The 19,500-nt window shown below is 34.0% G+C and overlaps 1 protein-coding gene across 2 annotated transcripts in view; it reads right to left on the reverse strand.

The window, feature by feature from the left end:
- Positions 1 to 4,588: 4,588 nt before the first annotated feature.
- The window catches only part of LOC138709455 (uncharacterized), a 192,552-nt gene continuing 177,640 nt past the window's right edge, over positions 4,589 to 19,500 (reverse strand). For both annotated transcript variants that reach the window (XR_011334934.1, XM_069840229.1), the window contains one exon: positions 4,589 to 17,980. Coding sequence is in view for 1 of the 2 variants with exons in the window: in XM_069840229.1 (XP_069696330.1) it covers positions 17,868 to 17,980 (113 nt within the window). In the remaining variant the exon portion in view is untranslated. The remainder of the gene's footprint in view (positions 17,981 to 19,500) is intronic.

Consider the following 19,500-nt stretch of genomic DNA (forward strand, 5'->3'; position numbering starts at 1 on the left):
GAGCAGTCATGTCAATTGATGCCCATAGGAGCAAGCGCGCGCTTTAGAGCTCAGTAAAGCCTGAGCGCTTTACAGCGGAAAGGAAAGAGACAGAAGAAAAAGGTGGTATATGCCGCTTGGTCGGGCTGTATTCAGGGATGGCCAGCACTGATTCAATAGATAAAGGGAAGAGAACTTATTAAAACTGTATCCATGTTAATTTTTAGATTTGTCTGAGAAGTATAAGTGCATTATAAGAATGTAAGTTTTAATTTTAATGCTCATTTTTCACAAGTTTGATTTTTTTTTTCAAAAGAAATATTTTCTCAACTTTTTTTTATAGAAAAGTGAAATTTTCAGACATAGGCCTATTTATTTAGTAGCCTTACAGAATGTTTTCGTAAATCTAATATACCGTATATACGTATTACTGAAAATTTTGGAAATATTCGCATGGAAATTGTTAGTAAGGAAATTAATTAACAAAGCATCTACTGTTACATCATAAGCAAAAGATACATGCCATGTGTTGTAAAAATGTCAGTTCTATAGCTTCAGCAGATTTCGAGAAAATAATTTAATATTCTGATGATAGAAAGTTGCTCACAAATATCACCTTAAAAGCATAATGCGATAAGATTTTGTTATGCAATATTAGTTACACTTAAAACATATACGGCACCTAGGTAACTTTGCTTTGTACTGTAATATTGTTTTGATTAGTTTATTGACTACTTTTATAAGGCTAAATGTACCATCAATATTAATTCCAACTTATCATGTCATACGCAATCTCTCTCTCTCTTTTTTTTTGGATAACACTTTCTTTAAAAATTATGTGTTTCATCCATTTAGTGCAGTATAGTTGTACTACTATGGAATTTATGTGAATATTCCTTCTTAACTCTTTATTATGTTATTAACGTTTAAAACACAACTGCAATATTAAGAAATTGGTATTAGTACTTTTATTTTACAGGCAATATAGATAATATCAAACAGAAAGAAACCATATAAAATAACGACATAAAATTTCACGTTCCGTTTGAAGTTTGTGCACCACTGTTTTCTTAATCCAACAGGCTGCTTATTCATATACACAACTCTTCCTCTTTCCATACTTAGCGCTTGATACCCGCTCACGACATCAAGGTCAGAAAAATGCGCTTGCTTTGACATCACTGGCTTAGAGTATGTTCACTTTTTCTACTTTCGGAAAATCTTGAAAGAAGTGTTTTTTGTTGCATACATCTTATAAAAATAGTACAGGAAATTATAATTTTATATTAATAATGTAGCCGCCACGGTGGTCTAATGGCTAGAGGTCTCGACTTATAATCCTGTGGACCCGGGTTCGATCCCGGTGTGTACTCCCGATTTATAACTTATGTTGGGCAAGCCCGTGGTAACACAGGAATTTTCTCCGGGAGCTCCGGTTCTCCTGTGGCATCCCAATAAACCTCCACAATCACCTCATCTCATCGGGGGTGTAGCGTAGACTAGCCTCCTATAGCGCACCCTGGGCAACGACTCTGTCGGTAAATTGGTCTACATAGGCTACCTGGCTTCATATGGGCGAATGACGTAAGTCAAGTACCCGCCATTAGTTTAAAAAAAATAATAGTAATGTCTCATACAATAGAATACAATACTTGTGTAGAATAAAGATTAAGCCTCATACTATCAGTATATCATTATATCCCAGTTTTGACCAGGAATGGACATACAATATCTGCGTCTTAAATCATCGTTTTACAAAATAAACGGCACATTATATTTATGTAACCTAAATGCGGCCTACACTATTTTTCAATAATAGAAACCTTTCATAATGGGATCTATATTATAATGTATGCGATACATATTTTTTTATTTCCATGTCAATATTATTATGATATGTTAGCAGTTCCGAAAATCGATTATAGAAGAATCAAACAAACATCTTAAAGTACATTATTCGTTCTCGACACCACTCTAGTTTAACCTGTATTTGTATGTTCGCAACACTGACACTTGAGACATCTGAAAACAGATAACTGAAAAAAGTAACAAGGCAGTATGTATGTATAATTAACAGTTCAGAAATAATATTCACTTACGTCATTGTCGACAAAACAAACAAAAGGTAAAACGTAGAAAAACATGTCTTTAAGGCGATGAGGTACTGAAATATCTAAAATTCACAATTTTTAAGATAGAGAGCTGAAATTTTTACTGAATATGCATATCAATATCATAATCACACATTGTAAATTTCAATCTTTTCTCATAAACAATTCTTTAAAAATTAAACTATTTTTTTTTATTTTCTTAGTGAAAAACCTATTTCTAAAAAAAATTTTAAATCTATTTTTTTCTTAAAGGTAATACTGCATATTGTGCAATAGAGCATTAGTAATGCCCTATGCCCTACTGTAATTTGTTCAACTATATAAAAAAATATAATTTCTTCAATGTTCGAACATTAAGAAAAAAATAATACTGCGTTACGTATAATTTTCTAGCAATAAAACTATGCTGAATATAGCCAATTAAATGCTCCATTTCACAACAGAGATATTAATGAATAAATGTGCCAAGTTTCATCACTCTAGCTTTAACCACTGAGAAATAAAATGAATACTTGTCGTTGAAAACGCAGAAAATTTCTTTTTTTGAAATAATTAAATTTAAAGTTTTGGTTACACATAACTCGTACATTAACACAACTTCCACCCATTTATATAAAAGTATAGGTCTACTTATATTTAAGATATTGAGAAACAATTTTCATGGAACTGTACATTGTTTAGTGCAAAGATAAAAAAAGTGATAAAATTGGTCGAACTTTGACTATTTTCTATAGCGCTTCGCCTCAATCTAAGTACGAGACATATGTAACTGAATAATAAAATTATGTCACTTGTTCTTATAAGAGGCTTGTGATATTAAACTGAAAATCAAACGTAAAATAACCGTTAAAAATCAACGTATTTTTATGTGGAAGTATTCTTTGAATAGTAATTTCACTAGAGATTTTGATAAATCTAGAAAAAAATCAAAACTCGATTGGGATTTAATTGACTATTACACGATTAGAAGAAAGTATATAAAGATTAGAAGAAATGAAGTACTCTAATTCAATAAAATATTAATTGACTTACTAAAATACTAAATTGTCTTGTATTATTGTACCATCTCATCATTGCAAATATTTCGTTAGATAGCAGTAGTTTTCTTGTTATCAGTTGTACCAACTGTACAATCTTCATTGAATTCTATGAACGATTACTTGTCAAGAAGGCTTTGTTGATTCAGTTTCATTTTTATTAAAACAATTGCATTCCACTTCAATTATCAATATATATTAAACAATCTCTTATAAGGTAGGTGTCCCTGATATGGCCATGCTAAGGTTTGAGATTTTTTATAGCCGCCATTTTGAAAAAAAAAATGTAAACCACTTTTTCTTACTCGTTCTCAGTCTAATGGACTTTCTTAAAACAATTTCTTTTCCCCTTAAAAATAGCTTTAATTGTCCAAAAAGTCCCAAATTCCAAAAGTCTACCTAGTGGCCATATCAGGGACATGTGCACATGATATGGCCACCCTTGTTCCATGTTCTACAAATCGTGATTGTTTTCAGTTTGATAGCGCAGTTGTTCTGAAATTAAATAATTTTGGTGTAAAATGAATAAACATGACACTTAATAATCTTTTTTATAATTCAAAAGTGTAGTCAAAACAGGTTTTTCTATAAAAAAAATACGTTGTTTTTCTTAAAATACAAAATTTTTGCGTAATCCCAGCTATAAGGCATGTAAATTTGTCAGGTGAAAAAATAAAAGTGAAATGAACTTGATATGGCCATAACAGGAGCAGGTAAGCTTTCACGAAAATCGTTTGATTATGAACAACTCGTAAAAGATACGCCATCAACACCAATCAACAGAACATTAAAACCTTGAATGGAGTACTATGGTTTTCATGAAACAAGTCTTTGAAAAACATGCATAAAACAAAGGAGACTTACCAGAGAAAAATAAGAAGTCACATGAAAACCGCAAAACTGACGCCATATTGCTCAACCTGACTGGATGGAAAATGATCAAGTGACATACCAGGATGCTCTTTCAGTGGATGCTGCTGCAATTTAGCGGATTTTTTGGTTAACTAACTCACATTAGGGGGGGGGGGCATATCAGGAACATGGCCATAACAGGAGCACCCACCTTACGTGACTTCCATAATCTCATACAGCAGAAGCTATAACATAACCTAAATAATATAAACAAGATAAATGATAGAAAAGTTTTAATGAAGGATGATGAAATATACATGAATAATTTTAAAAGGTTCGATTGTTGAAAGTGCACTGTTGGGAAACGAATAAAAAAATTCTAGGGAAATGATAAAAAAACAAATGCTAGAGAGGTTATAAAAATTGGTCAAAAGTAGTACGACGTAATAAAATTGTAATAGTCATGAGAATTAAGTTTAAATTTGAAATATACTTGAGGAAACACATCATCTGTCAGTATATATTACACATTTTTTCCATGCTGAAAGAACAAACATACATATTATATAAATGAAAAATAACTACGTGTATACTAAAAATCTTCATGGCTTTAACTGATGTATCTGGACTTTATTCATGTCAGTCACATGGGAAAAATATGAGTGTAGAACTTCAAAGAAGATAAAAGGTAATGGATATCCTGTCAGAGAGGAAAGCGTTGAGGTATGAACACCCAACTGGCTGCCGGTCGGTTATAACAAGTCTTTTTTTTTCTTTCCAAATATGGCCGGGTAACAAAAATTCGAACATAAATCTATGCAACCTAATTTACATGAAGCAAATGTTAATTACACACACTATAACTCTTTGTAACACATGAATAAAACGTTGTACGACAACTTATAAGTTCTGTATTTGCTATCTTGAGAACTGTTGCTACAACAAGCATACAAAAATAAATGGAAGCTAGAGTACAAGGTGATTCACAACTCATTTTAGAAATGGCAACTTTTAGTGTTTTTAAATAAAACTTTTAATACTTAAAATTTTTAATGTTAAAATGTTTCAGTAGGCCTGTATATAAGTTCCTCAGAATTTTGAAGCATTTTAAAGAAAATGTGTTTTTTTTTTAATTCAGACAACTGGAATGTATTGTAATAATTTCATAAAAAAGTGACTCGTTCCCATACACCAATATCTGTTTACATACCAAGATTTTAGTTTCACGGAAAATTATGGCTGCTTTCATATCATTTCTTTTGGTAGAAACTCGTTTTCATCATCTTGTCTGGTAATGGATTTCATTAACCAGAATCAAGTTTCCATGATTCCAAGAGCATGGCTCTTTATTTTGGTTCTATTATGGTAAATATCTTTGATGCAAAATGGTTTCTGAAGACAAATTAAATTAGTTCATTATTATTATTATTATTATTATTATTATTATTATTATTATAAAGTCTTGTCAAATATTGTAAATTGTGAAATCTCCTGGTTACTAAGTTCACAACATAATTACAAGCTGAAAACCTTATCCAGTTAGCAGTAAATTGAAGAATTTTGAAGCGATTTCTTAAAGTTATTGAGTAGGCTTAATATATCTTACAGTAGCCGGCAAAGAACCCAGAGTTTTAAAAATTATAAATTAATCAGGAAATTAGGAGCGTGTCTGTCCATCAAAAGGCATGATTGACAAAACTCTACTCGTATTTTCGTGTTTATATCGTACAACTGTATTTTAGATTAGATTAGATTTAACAGGGGTGTTCCTTCCGGCCCAAGCACTGCGACCTATAAGATCTATTGCGCATCCCCGTCTTTCATCCCTTTCAGTCCAAAAGTTTCAAGTTCTTGATGAACTGTATCAAACTTTGGACAGGGACCTTTGAGATCTCTTCAAGTTTTGGAAAGTGATTCCCAAAGAAGAGAGATCTTTGTTGCTCAAGCGCATTACAAACGCACAGCAGATGAGTTACTGACTCATCTCCTTGTGAACATCTTATACACAGTGGGTCAGTAATAAGTCCCATCCTGTATAAGATTTCTTCAGGGCACAGTGTCCTGTAAGAAATCCTGTTGCCCAAGAGAGCTGCTTTTTGCTAAGTCTCAGCAGCTCATTCGATTTTGTCCTTGCAAGACCTTTGATAAGGGCTTGCTATGATTACAGCCCTTAATTGAGTTCCAGTAACTAATATGTCGTCTGTGAGCCCAATCCCTGATGACCTGCTTAATTGGTCTTGAAGATAGTCCCAACACAGGTTCTGGTCCTATAAATGGGGTCTCAGCTCCATCTTTAGCAGCCTCATCCGCCCTCTCGTTTCCGTGAATCCCTGCATGTCCTGGTACCCACCTCAGATGAACCGAGTTAGTGTTTGCCAGTGTCATGAGGGTATTCCGGCACTCTAGTACCAGTTTCGACTTAACCAAAGGCGATTCAATCGCCTTTAGTGCCGCCTGGCTATCAGAAAGTATAAGGATGTGTCTACCTGAATAACCCCTCCTAATACTTTCCCTTACACTGGCTAAGATAGCAAAGACCTCAGCCTGAAAGATAGTGGCGTATTGACCTAGGCTAAAAGAAAGTCTGGTACCATTGCCAAACAATCCAGCCCCGGTTCCTGATTTGGTTTTGGAGCCATCAGTATACCAAACTGGGCCCTTATTGTTAACCAGTTTAGTCCGGTCCTTCCATTCACACAACTGTATTTTAGAATTTAGCTGTATGTATTTCAAATGTTTAGTTAACTTATATTTTGTACCAAATTCAAAATCATAAATGATATATTAACTGAATAGGAAAAATAAAAATACCGGTAGACGGATAAATATACTTTAGAAATACTCCTTATTTGTCGATATTTCGAGAAATCATCAGTTCTGTGACCGATCCAGGACAGACAGTCTTTTGGTCTTTATCGGATGACTGAAGAGTTGAGCTTAGTGCATTTTTATTCCTTGTCTTTTGATTTTTTCACCAGCAATTATTCAATACGCGTTCAATTATTGAGACCAGTTTTGCTTGCCAGTACATTTTATCACAATGAAACAACAAAATATCCAATTTTTATTGCACTTTGAAATACATTAATAACACCGACCGTCAGCCAATACCACAACAAGAAACTATATCACAACAAATGTATCATCACAGTACTCTTATGTACACATACAAAAATCCTCGATAAGCACCTGTGAATGACTGCACAGAGTCATGATAGAAACACAACAGTTTCCCTAACATTGGTCCTGCTTTGATTTACACGTTTAGCATGGCCAAGCCAGTATTATTCCTGCACATTCAATTGGTCCCTGTTTGTTTATAGTTGATGTGCGCATGAAAATAAAAACGAGCCTTCTGTAGACGTACCTGATTATGAATATTTCATGTAGGGAGAAATTACGTTCTTACTTAATGTTATGATAAAAAAATTATTTTAAAATGCATTGTAGTAAACTCGAAAACTTAATCACTTCATTGGTGAACTATTTCATAAACTAAGAAAATATACAAAATGAAATTACATTTTATTAGTAATACAGCAGTCACGTTGCACATAGTAAAACAATATAAAAAGTGCGTGGTTATTTAAAATATGCGTTGAGCATATGGGTTTAAACCTACCATCATCATAAGAAACCTTTCATCTAGTCTAAACACAGACTGGCCTTGACATGAAAGTCTTCGGTAAAATTACTGTGATGAAACTGTTTTGAGGAGCCTATTGCACAAACGTATGGTGTTGTACATTACAAATTACTGGTGAAAGATGTTGTAAAGTATGGAGTTTTATCATTGTGTTTTACGAAAGAAAATGTCTTGTACATTACCAAAGAGCGTATTCCGAATCTCACCGGTGAGCAATCCGATGGCATCACGGTGTTCCGAATTCCACCGATGACGTCACTGATGCTCCACCGGTGTCGCACCGGTGCCATCAGCTTGCAGAGGTGGTGGCAGTCTCCATCAGCCACCATCAGTGGGCGGGAATTAGCAGACGAATGACATCGTGCACTGTTGTGTCATGGCGGTGTGTTCTGCTTTAGTTCTGCTGTATTGTTTTGTAATGAGCACAACGCAAAAACAATATGTTAATGGCTTATGAACGAACATGTCAACGGACCAGTTATTACTACCGGTTCAAGAAATAAGTTGTTTATGATCTCTTTTCTTTGAACGAGATGGCAGTACGGAAATTTCGCAAAATTTTGCTAGCGTAGCACAGACAACAACTTATACAGTCGCCATGACAGTCATCGATTCTTCCAGCAGTTTTGTTCCTATTCCGCTGCAGCGTGACGTCATTGTTGTCCACCGGTCCGGTGAGATTCGGAATACGCTGAATGAATCGTTATAAGTGAAGTCACATCAATAAATATACTACGTCATAACATAAAACAGCTGTTTATCTTCGTATTTCATTCGTCAAATTAGGTTATGTTGTCTCCTTAATCGTAATATATTTTAAGGTAGGTTTATAACAAAGATTCGTAGTGCTGTAATATTTCTACGAATTTCGTAACCTTGCAATGTTATTTTTACTTCTCTGATAAAAAAAAACTACTTATTTATTATTATCATCATGTTCTTCTGCGATCCCTGTATAATGATCCACGATAGTTCCTCATATTAATCAACAGATTCCGCTAATAGCTATCTTCATCTAGAGTTCCTCGATAACAAAATTGAATATAAGAGTTGAGAAACAGGATCCAAACATAACCTGCCTAGTTACATAATCCTTTAAGCACTTAAAACGGCTTTGCTTCTAGTAAATACAATCTAACAGGCTTTCCTTATTCTTCAGTGATAAACTAGCTATAATAATATATGTTATGTAGGCCTATTATATACAATAAATTATATTATAAAATAATATACTATAAAATTACGTATCAGATTTGTTTAATATCTGTAAACAATCTACAGGTCTACGGTTTTACTTTTCATAGGACATTTGTTTTTTTCATTTTCATTTATGTCAAATCATTACATATTTTATTGTTGTTGATGGGATTAGATACCATGCAACGTCTCAATTCTCATTATAAAGAGAATCTAGAGTCTAGAAATTAGAGATAATGAAGGATTTATTATTTCATCGATCCAATTTACTTGTATTTGAGTACATACGTGTACATATATTTATTAATTGTATGTTAATGGAGGTCGTGTTTGGATCCAACCAATCAGAAGGAGTTTGTTTATTGTCTCAACTCTTACAATCAATTATTATCGAGGGACTCTATCTTCACCTGCTGTAAGAATTCTTACGAAATTGAAAACACTGCAAAATTATTGAAATTGTGTCTAAAGAGAAGTAATTTTTTCTTTTGAAAGAAAAAAATAGAAGGAAAAAAATATATTCTAGACCACATAATTATCACAATAGATCTTAATGTTATGAAATAAGTATATTCAAATATCACTACTATGTATTAGTCTCTTTTATACATCTTGATTACACAACTTTTAACACGTATCACTTCGGAATATGTATGATAAGACTTTCTTGTATTAAATTCTAACGTACTTTGTTTACATGTTTCGACCTATTATGGGTCGTCTTCAGAACTGATCGTTGTTGGTCTTGGCGCCTCTTGTTTTGTTTTCTGTTAGGGTGTGTTCGTGTGGTGTAAAGTGGAGTCAAAGAGTGTGTGTGTTCTGAAATTGAGTTATGTGTGAAATATACAGACACACAAAAACACACCTCAACGAAATTCTCAACACACAACTCAATTTCAGAACACACACACACTCTTTGACTCCACTTTACAACACACGAACACACCCTCACAGGAAACAAAACAAGAGGCGCCAAGACCAACAACGACCAGTTCTGAAGATGACGTATAATAGGTCGAAACATGTAAACAAGGTACGTTAGAATTTAACACAAGAAAGTCTTATCATACATATTCCGAAGTCTCTTTTAATTAGTAGAAAATATTTGACAACTCACTAGTAAGTTACAAATACTAGTAGCTACGTTTGTAGAACACAATTATGAAACTTCACTGGTAATTTGTAAGTATGGAGTGGTAAAGCAAAACTGTAGAAAACTCTTTTGTGAAACAGAAACTCTCTAATTTGTAGTGTTTACTAGAGAACTTACTTGTAATGTACAACACCATACATTTGTAGAATAGGACCTTGGTCTTCAATTTGGCCATTAACCTGAATCTTGACAACAGACGTTTGTTCAATATATCTGAAATAAAATCAACTGCTGTTTTGTGCTCGTCACTTTAAATGATTCTCACAATTATTAAGTAAAAACAGCGTCTTATACAACATTTTCAACAGTTGAAATTCATTGCAACAGGTTCCTATGTTGCAGACTCTGTCAGACGGAAATACAATGCGAATGCATCTACTGGGTGTTCATTTCAAAGTGTGTCATGACGTCACTGTTGTGAGTCAGCGATTTGAAGCGAGTTTCAGATTTTATGTCAGAGAAGTTGCCTATTAATCAAGGCGTTCAATCTGAACTTGAGAGCGTGTACGGTATAACTTGAACGTCGTAGCAACAGATGGCGGTCTGTACGATCTGTGTGCTACCATATTTTGCGAGGGCAAAACGTACGCAGAGTATTTGTTATCATCGGTAACGGCAACATTCCACAACACAAATCAAATGCTCCGTGTCCATGTTGACCGTCGAAGTTAATGTCAACAAATACGTAAGAAATCGTCTTAACCCTCTCCCCATAAAGAAAAAAAAAACTCACCTCAGTATGTGCTTCCGAACAGTTCACATTCCTGCCACTACCGGTGTTACCGTACGTATCGGTAAGTAGGAAGATTGAATTCTCTAGGCTCATCGGCTAGCCACATGACGGCATACAGCGAGCCATGACACACTTTGAACTGAACACGCAGTAGATAATATTAAGATGAAAGGTTTCCAATATTCTGGTGGTTAAATAATTTCAGAAGTAGAAATAGTCTCCAATATTCTGGTGGTTAAATAATTTCAGAAGTAGAAATATTTTTAATAGAATGAGTATTATTGTTTGAAGGGACCCATTCTGGCATTTAACATCTCGGCTATATATAGACTTCCTCTTCGTCATGATTGTCATTTCATTACGTACAACAATTAGCACTTCCATAAATTGTATTGATTGTCAATACACACTATTACAATACTGTTTTAAAGAAACACGAATTACGTGTACTTCATGAACGCAATGTTTACAGGATAGAATACTTCGTCCCTGCAATAAATGTTCGATACTCACACAACAGCACAAGTCCTATTCACTCTTGTTTGTACCAGCACACGTCTTGACGTAATGCACACGTCATTTCCATGAGCTATGTTACACACAGATGAAATAAAACACAGTTCACATTACAAGTGTAGGTTTCACAGCTGTTGATGTTTTCCATCATCCTCATAACACACAATTTGTGAGGGCTTCTAGTTGTAATATCCTGTTTCGTTCATGATGTGAACAGCAAGAGAATGGAACGGGGACCAAACTAAAGTGCACGAACAATACAGTGGAGGCTATATGGAAGGCGTTACCATGGTCCATCTTCACATGTGTGTGTGTGTTTTTTTTTTTTAGGAATTTAACTATATTGCATTAGATTGTTTGATTAGATTTATATCTAGACAAGGTTTTACATGGATCTAATGAAGCCTTTTTGCTTACTCATAGAATTTATGCCATCATACAAACATTTCCCAACTACGGCACACTAAAACACTACATATGGCAACACTGAATTTAATTCTACAGTCAGAAATCTCCATCTGTGTTGGCGTATTGTCTTGAAACTCTGCCAGTATGTTAAATTTATTTAAATTTAAAGTCGCATTTAACTATACTCACAAACACAAGGATATTCGCGTCATTTGTTTCATATTGTGATTCTCCTTCTTTCATGATAGGCAAGTGATTAGAAAACTAGAACAGGATTAATGACTGTTAAAAACGAATTACAAGTCATTTTCAGCACAATTTTCTTACCTTTGGCTGAATGACGATACTCGGTGGTTGATACAACATTCTTACTGTGAAATGCTTTGATTTACTTGAAATATTTCTACTGCATTCATGACCATGGAGATATTCCATATGCCACTGTTATTTTTCGTGAAATATTTACTATTATGTATATGAACGGAAGATCCAGAGAATGTTACATAATATAAGCAATTATTTTTTGTTTTGTAATTTTTATAGGAAGAGAGCCATTTTCAGAAGGGGCATGTTTAAATATTGTTCGCAGATTAATTATTTTCAATACAATATTTAGTTGTATTAAATCTTCACCAGTGAATTAATCTTTCTACCACGCAAAAACTGAAATGAGCCCAAATATTTTACATTCAACAATTTACAAGTTTCATTAAATTTGTATGTCAAAATATGCATTTTTAAATCAAATTTTCTTCTACAAATATCGTATGCAGATAACTGATTTATAAAAATATTCCATGCATCCAATCTATAACAAATTAAGTAACAAATGTGGAGGTTGCGAACAAAACCTTCATTTCCAAAATATTGTTTCTTTACAGCAAGAAGAAAAAGCTGTATCGAGCCTTCTCTTTACCCCAAAGTGAACGACAATTTTATGTGTCGTGGATGTTACGTCCGTTGTTATTTTAGTCATTTTCTGTGCATTTTAGAACAAAAATATTTTGGAAATATGAAGGAAATGCTCACTTTTGTTCGAAAAAAGGTATTTCACATTTATAACAGTGAAACATACACATCTTCCTAGAAATATTTTGGAAATGTCCGGGTTTGTTTGTAAACATGAAAGAAATGTTCACTTTTGTTCGAAAAAAGCTATTTTACATTTATAACACAGTCCCCTAACTGCCCATTGTTCAACTCAAACCAAGAAATGGATTCGGAACACCTCAAAAACTGTGCTTCACTGGCTGACCATGACAATATCTTTGAACAATATTGGAGTGCAAGAGTTCAAATGACTTTATTGTCAAACGCCTGGCATTAGAAAACAACAACAACATTGATAACAGTAAAACATACACATCTCCATAGATATCCTTCACTTTCATTCTATTGTATAATGGAAAAAGTGAATGTATTGTAACACTTTTACAATAATTTTAATCAGCAATAAGATATTATCACTCTTGCACATAAAAGTTGAAATGGCCAATTTTGAATGGTAATTGCAACACATACAGAATGTTGAAAATGTCCGTTTTTTGATACAAAAAAAGGCAATGAAGGCTTTAGTATGATATGAAATTATCCGGTTTTGATTGAAAATACTGATTTTACCATACTGTTTTTCATGGAAATGACTAAGTTAGAACAAAACAGTAACATATTCAGAAAGATGCCTCTCTAAACATACCGAAACCGTAAAAAACTAATTTTTTGTTTTCGGTGGAAATGCCGGTTTTGTTCGAAACCTCCACAAATATAAAAATAACCAATGTAACAGAAGACTGTCAATTTCCATAACTCATGTCACACTGTCAACTACGTAATCCTATATTAACTGAAGTTAACCTGGGACAGAACGCAGGGATAGGTGCGCTTTGATTATGCATGACCGGGGCAATGACGTCACAACTTAGTCCGGTAGTCACGCGTGGAATAGAAATCCTCATGCCAGTGTTTTTACGTGCTCTAACTACTGAAGCTGAGTAGAAATTTTGTGTCTATTTTCATCATACGACAGCAAACCACCACAAAATCGATTAAAGTGCTTTTCAGAGATAACGTCATCGATACTTGTTTGGTGAAGAGAAATCAACAATTTTGATGTTCACATCCCTGCCAGACTTAGTAACTGTCGTGTTAGTGTAGATACTACATGCTGGACTTCTTTTAAAAATACTCTTAAATTAAAGCACAGGCATTTTAGTAAACTTGAATATTGTAATAAAATAAGTTTATTTCTAAGATTGTGGAATGACGTGACGTAATTTTAATTGACAAATTATTACGCTGTTTGCGTTAATTCTCAGTATCTACTTTTAGCACGAACTTTGTACTTTTGTTTTTCATTCAAAATTTTCGAACATGAAGATGTCGAAAGTATTATATTATGTTACTACAAAGTATTGTATAATTTTAGAATATTTGTAGACATTTACACGTTAGAAACGAACGCTGTTATGCCTTGGTATTTCTGAACCGACGCATGCGAGGCGTAAATCCGGACTACATGAGAGACAGTGAGTGGTTTCTATAGCTGTGAGGTGCGAGGTCTATTCACCTTACAGCTATAGAAACCACTCACTATCTCTCATGTAGTCCGGATTTGTGCGAGGCGGGCCTCGCACCTCGCAGGCGTCGGTTCAGGAAAACCAAGGATTTACAGTTCCGTAAGCAATTACACGGATGAACTAACTAGAAACGATATTAAATGAACATAAACAGAAACAAGTAGCAATACATTTTAACACATTAGTGTAAACATAGTGATGTTATCTTCTACAAAGCGACAGTGTTGAGCATTAAAATAATGTTGTTTCAACTTGTGTTTTTTAAAGATAAACTTAAAATAAAATATAACCAGTACGAAATTTTCTATGTTGACGTTATATATACACGAATAAATCCTAGTAAAACAGCTGTTCACCTATAGGCTTACACCATTCAGAGGCGAGAGTTAATACTGTAATCGGAACTGTAATAAAAAACAAACCAGTAAGATGTTAATTTTAACACATAAATAATAGCAAGGAATAATTTTATACAACACAATGCATGCTGCATACACATTAAAATTGTTCAGTGTTATAATTTTTAATTGACAATATAGTATCAGAAAGCATTATGGAATATATTCATGGTCACATATTATATTATATAATAACGCATCTGTTTCTGAATGTTAGTCTTATGACATTCACGTATTATGAAATAATTCTTAATGATCAATAATCTGTAAGAAAAAAACAAACCCATTCAACTGGTTGCTGAAGACAGAAAAAAAGAGTGAAGTAACCAGAAGTATTAATTTGCTTTCAGAATACAATAAACATCATAGATAAGTACTGATAATCCACTTATATAAATCTGTAATAGTCGTAAATCTGTAATAGTCGTGTAACTGATATTTACTGAAGCCCTTTCGAAACATCTTACACTGTGTGAAACTTTCTTCGGAACCAGTATGAATTTTTCAAACAAGATGGAAAACAAGTTGTAATAGAGACGGCGCAGGTGGTTCCCCTACACTTGCTTTCTTTTCTGACCCCTGTCTCTTGTATTCTACAACTCATGTTTCCAAAGCTCAGCTCTTGTGCACTGAGAAGGAAAGTACATCTTGGACTAAAGAAATTGAAACAGATACCTGTACGTTTCTTTCACATCTATCTGAAAAACAAACTGCGCATTTGTATACATCTCGAAAACTAATCAAAGACCATATCGGAGTTGCCACAGAATAATGTGATCTATACTCAAAGTTTACACATTCTGCTATCGCTTTCCTGTTTGATATCAGAGAGTTTAAATCTTGGTTTGGTTCGGTTGGGACGTTTAGGAATTCGAATATTTATTACAGAACAATTTCCAATAAATTAGGATAAGTTAGCTTCGCTGACTTTCGAGCGGCAACCATCCTTGCTGTCAATGTTAGGGAATTCTAGCTTACAAACACTCTTGATAGGTTGCTCTTATAAAAATTTCTTCAAAGTTTTGTGAGAAATCCTTATTTGGCTTGAAAATATACTTACTATTTTTTTACTAGGATAAACTCTATTAACTAATAGAGAAATCATTTCTAAATTCTACTTCGATTAGGAAACGAGAAAACTCGATAAAAATAAATATTGCACTAAGAATTCTGTTTTCTCTACAAATGAGTCTTAAAGTAAATAGGTATACGACTGTGTTTGAGTGTATCTTTTGACTGTACCCTCAAAAACAAAATTTAACGAGGGAAAGCACCGTTATCTGTAATAATATTTTCAGTTTTTTGTTTCTAACATTTCTTTATGAGAATAAAATATTAACATTTCGAAAAAATGGAAATTGAATAAAATACCTTCAATTTGAATCAATTCTTCTAAAATTCCCCTACCCTTTTAGTGGATATTGAAAGTATTTACTACAAAAATTATTTCTTTACATCAGGTAACACGGCTAAAAGGTGCCCCACATTAAAAAAAAAAGGAATATTCACATTACCATTTAGCAAAGACTTTATGGCACATGGAAGACATCTAATCAGCCATGTATTATAAATCCACCAATCATGTCGACATTCCACAGTGTTGAGGACAAAGACTCTTGGAGTAGTGGATGTTCGTCTTTAAACTTCCATCCCCTTTACTTCCGAGAGTAAGAACTTTTGTCTTCCGCTAAAAGCGAAGAACACATGTTTATTGTGAAAACATTTCTGGTTATGTTATAAAAACATACATTTGAGATAAAATGTATTCAGGAATTTTACAACAGAATCGAAATCGCGATTCTGTTAGGCCTCTCCATAGAAATGCATGGGGGAGAGTGTGTTGTGAGCAATGATATAACAGTGCCACCAAATTGTAAATAGCGTCCATATACTCAATGACATAAATACACGCGAGTTTTCATCAAGCTATCAAATTTTCTTATAAAATAGTACACGTTCATTAACATTTTCCATATATCTCTGTAATGAAGTACTAACTTAAGACTTAAATGTATAAAACCAAAACACTGGTAGATACGTTGAGAAGAAACTAGTTCATACCAGAAATACCAACTGATGCATGAATGAATATGAAGGCAGAAATATTGAAATGTAATATTTTTAGGTAAGAAATCTGACTGTTCTCTACCGCCTTCTTTCGAAATATAAACATTTACGACATTTCGTGTAGAAAAATTGACATCGTCAGAATATAATTCACCGATTTTTAAACATTCTCAACCTTTCAAAATGATTCACACATATTTTAAATGTCGTTTGGAGGAAATCTGATTACCGACGAGGTAAAACCGTTGCAAAGGGATACATTCACCAGCTTTATTGGTATCTAATATCAGCTCTTAGAGATTTAACGCTAAAATGCTCAGTCACTACAATGAATTTACTTATGACATGTGTACAACAAACGAGCATTTCCACATTTAAAAATAAAATTAAAAAAAAACGGTACACGTTATCCATAAAAATATATTCCGTACCAACCATGAGGGCTCTACTATGCAGCTCTTATACTTATTGAGAACAGGCTGAATTTTCCTGGTATACAGCTATGTTCTGAGAAAATCTGTTGTGACTTCTTGTAGATTATTTGCTAGGTTTCAATGGCTGGGCAACATCACAGGCAATGACACTGTGACATGTAACAGTTAACAAGGTTGCTAATTCTATCCAAATATCCAGTACATTTCTTGAGCTCACTTGTGCCATGGTACTCAGGTAAGACCTCCAAAATTATAGCCTACATTGAATTAATTATAGCCAAATTTATGGAAGCCTCCACGCCTTTGGTAAGTTAATAAGGTATATAGGTACTTAAATAATATTTTTACAGAAACTGTGGGAGCTCCTCAACACTAAAACCATGGGAGCCACTGGAAGAAACTGAACGTAGTCCAAAGATGTCAGAATTATTCAAAATATTGCTCGTTACTGACTAAGCAAACTGATATAAACGAATCTTCCAGGTACCTGAGAAAAAAAAAACATATTTACCTCCAGAATGGGACAGCATCTATACGGCTTTAGAATTGTGCACAATGCAAATAACTAATACACTTCCAGCGTCTTTCTCTGCTGCTGACATATTCTGTCAAATATGAGTATCACCATCACTGTCAAGTACACAAAGAAAGTAGAAAGAAATGGAAAATTATAAGCCATGTACATCCAGACCATGCACACACGTTACAACTCCGTAGCTTCAGAAATACTGTTCCAGCAGTCTTCTGTCGTGATGTTGCATTACGAGCCCTTGGCGCCGTTCGAATTGCAGAGACACAGCGAGGCGAAAACACGCATGAAGAAGCCTCGCGCCCTCGAGTGCCAGCGCCCTCTCTTCCTGGCGCCCGCCGGCCCTACGACACACAACAAGTTGCTCACACAAATTGTAATCATTGCTCACATAGTTATACATAAACTACCAAAATGTACAAATGCAATTCCATTTTCAAACACCGTAATAATTTCGATTTTTTTCACATTACACAGTAGAGTCTTGATTATCCGACAGCCGAAATTATAGGTCATAACTTCTGATTTATATTTAATTTCTGGTCTTTGGGAAATAAAACAAAAAACTGATGTACTAATTGCTTGGCTAGAATTTACGCTACAGTATTTGCCTTAGACACAGGTCATTATAAAATATATTTTATGCTCGACCATGCCGAAATGTAGTAATTATACACCTGGTAGCAGTCCTTTAATGCATGTCATTAAAGTACACCTACTCATTAAAGTACAGGTGTTCAGCCAATGACAACTCAGCTTACAGGTGTTCAGTCAATGACAAGTCAGCTTTGTACCGTTATAAAACCGCAAGTATCGATTATTCTCGGATATGCAATCGAAAGAGAATTAGCGAAAAGTCACGGAGGCAGGAAATCCAATACTGTCGCAGAAGGTTATGTTCTGTTACTATAATAATTAGCGTTAATTGTAATTAATATTCAAATAAATTCAATTTGTCATCTCGTTTTTCAATGTCTAATTTAATTTCAATGTTATCTCTGTAGGTTCTTATGGCCTAGCAAGGTCAATGTGGACATCTGTTCCTCGGAAAAAATCAATACTTTCGCGTCTGCGCACATCTCACAACATACGGGACATTGCTAAAAAATTAATAATATCAAGTTAGAAATATGGTCGAGCATAAAAAGTCGTACGAAACTCGCCTATAATGGTAATTAAGAAGCTCGTATGAAAATTATGAAACTCGCTTGCGCTCGTTTCATAAATATCCATACTCACTTCTTAATTACCTTCATTATAGGCTCGTTGCATAATGTACTATTCTTTTATCGTTTTCTATAACAGTCTTGGCCATTATATCTTTGTTATTGATATCTCTATATAAAATTCATTTGTTAATAATTTCGTAAATCAAATTGATTGTTAAGCTTTGTCAAAATATAGTTTTGAATTTCGAGGAAATAGGGGAGAGTTGGGTAGTACCTAAGTGACATGGTTACGTTTCTGTATGAGACATCTGAACACTGCTACTACCATCTGGTGGTAGATGAAAGAAACATCACTGTACTACTATCCAGTGGTAGATGAAAGAAACATCACTGTCCGATATTACCAGATGTCCGATACTACCCAATTCTCCGCTACTAAATCGGGTTTTCATGGCAGAGATCAGGATTAAAAACTCAAATAAAATTTCTGGTCATTATAAAATACATTTCTTTTTATTATTTTCTATATAAAATTTTCGCTATTTCCAACAATCTTGACCATTATATCTTTGTTATTGATATCTCTACATAAAATTCATTTGTTAATAATTTCGTAAATCAAATTGACTGTTAAGCTTTGTCAAAAGGTAGCTTTGAATTTCGAGGAAGAAAATCGGGCTTTCATGGCAGAGGTC

Source organism: Periplaneta americana, chromosome 11 (genome assembly GCF_040183065.1).
Source record: "Periplaneta americana isolate PAMFEO1 chromosome 11, P.americana_PAMFEO1_priV1, whole genome shotgun sequence".
Lineage (NCBI taxonomy): Eukaryota > Metazoa > Arthropoda > Insecta > Blattodea > Blattidae > Periplaneta > Periplaneta americana.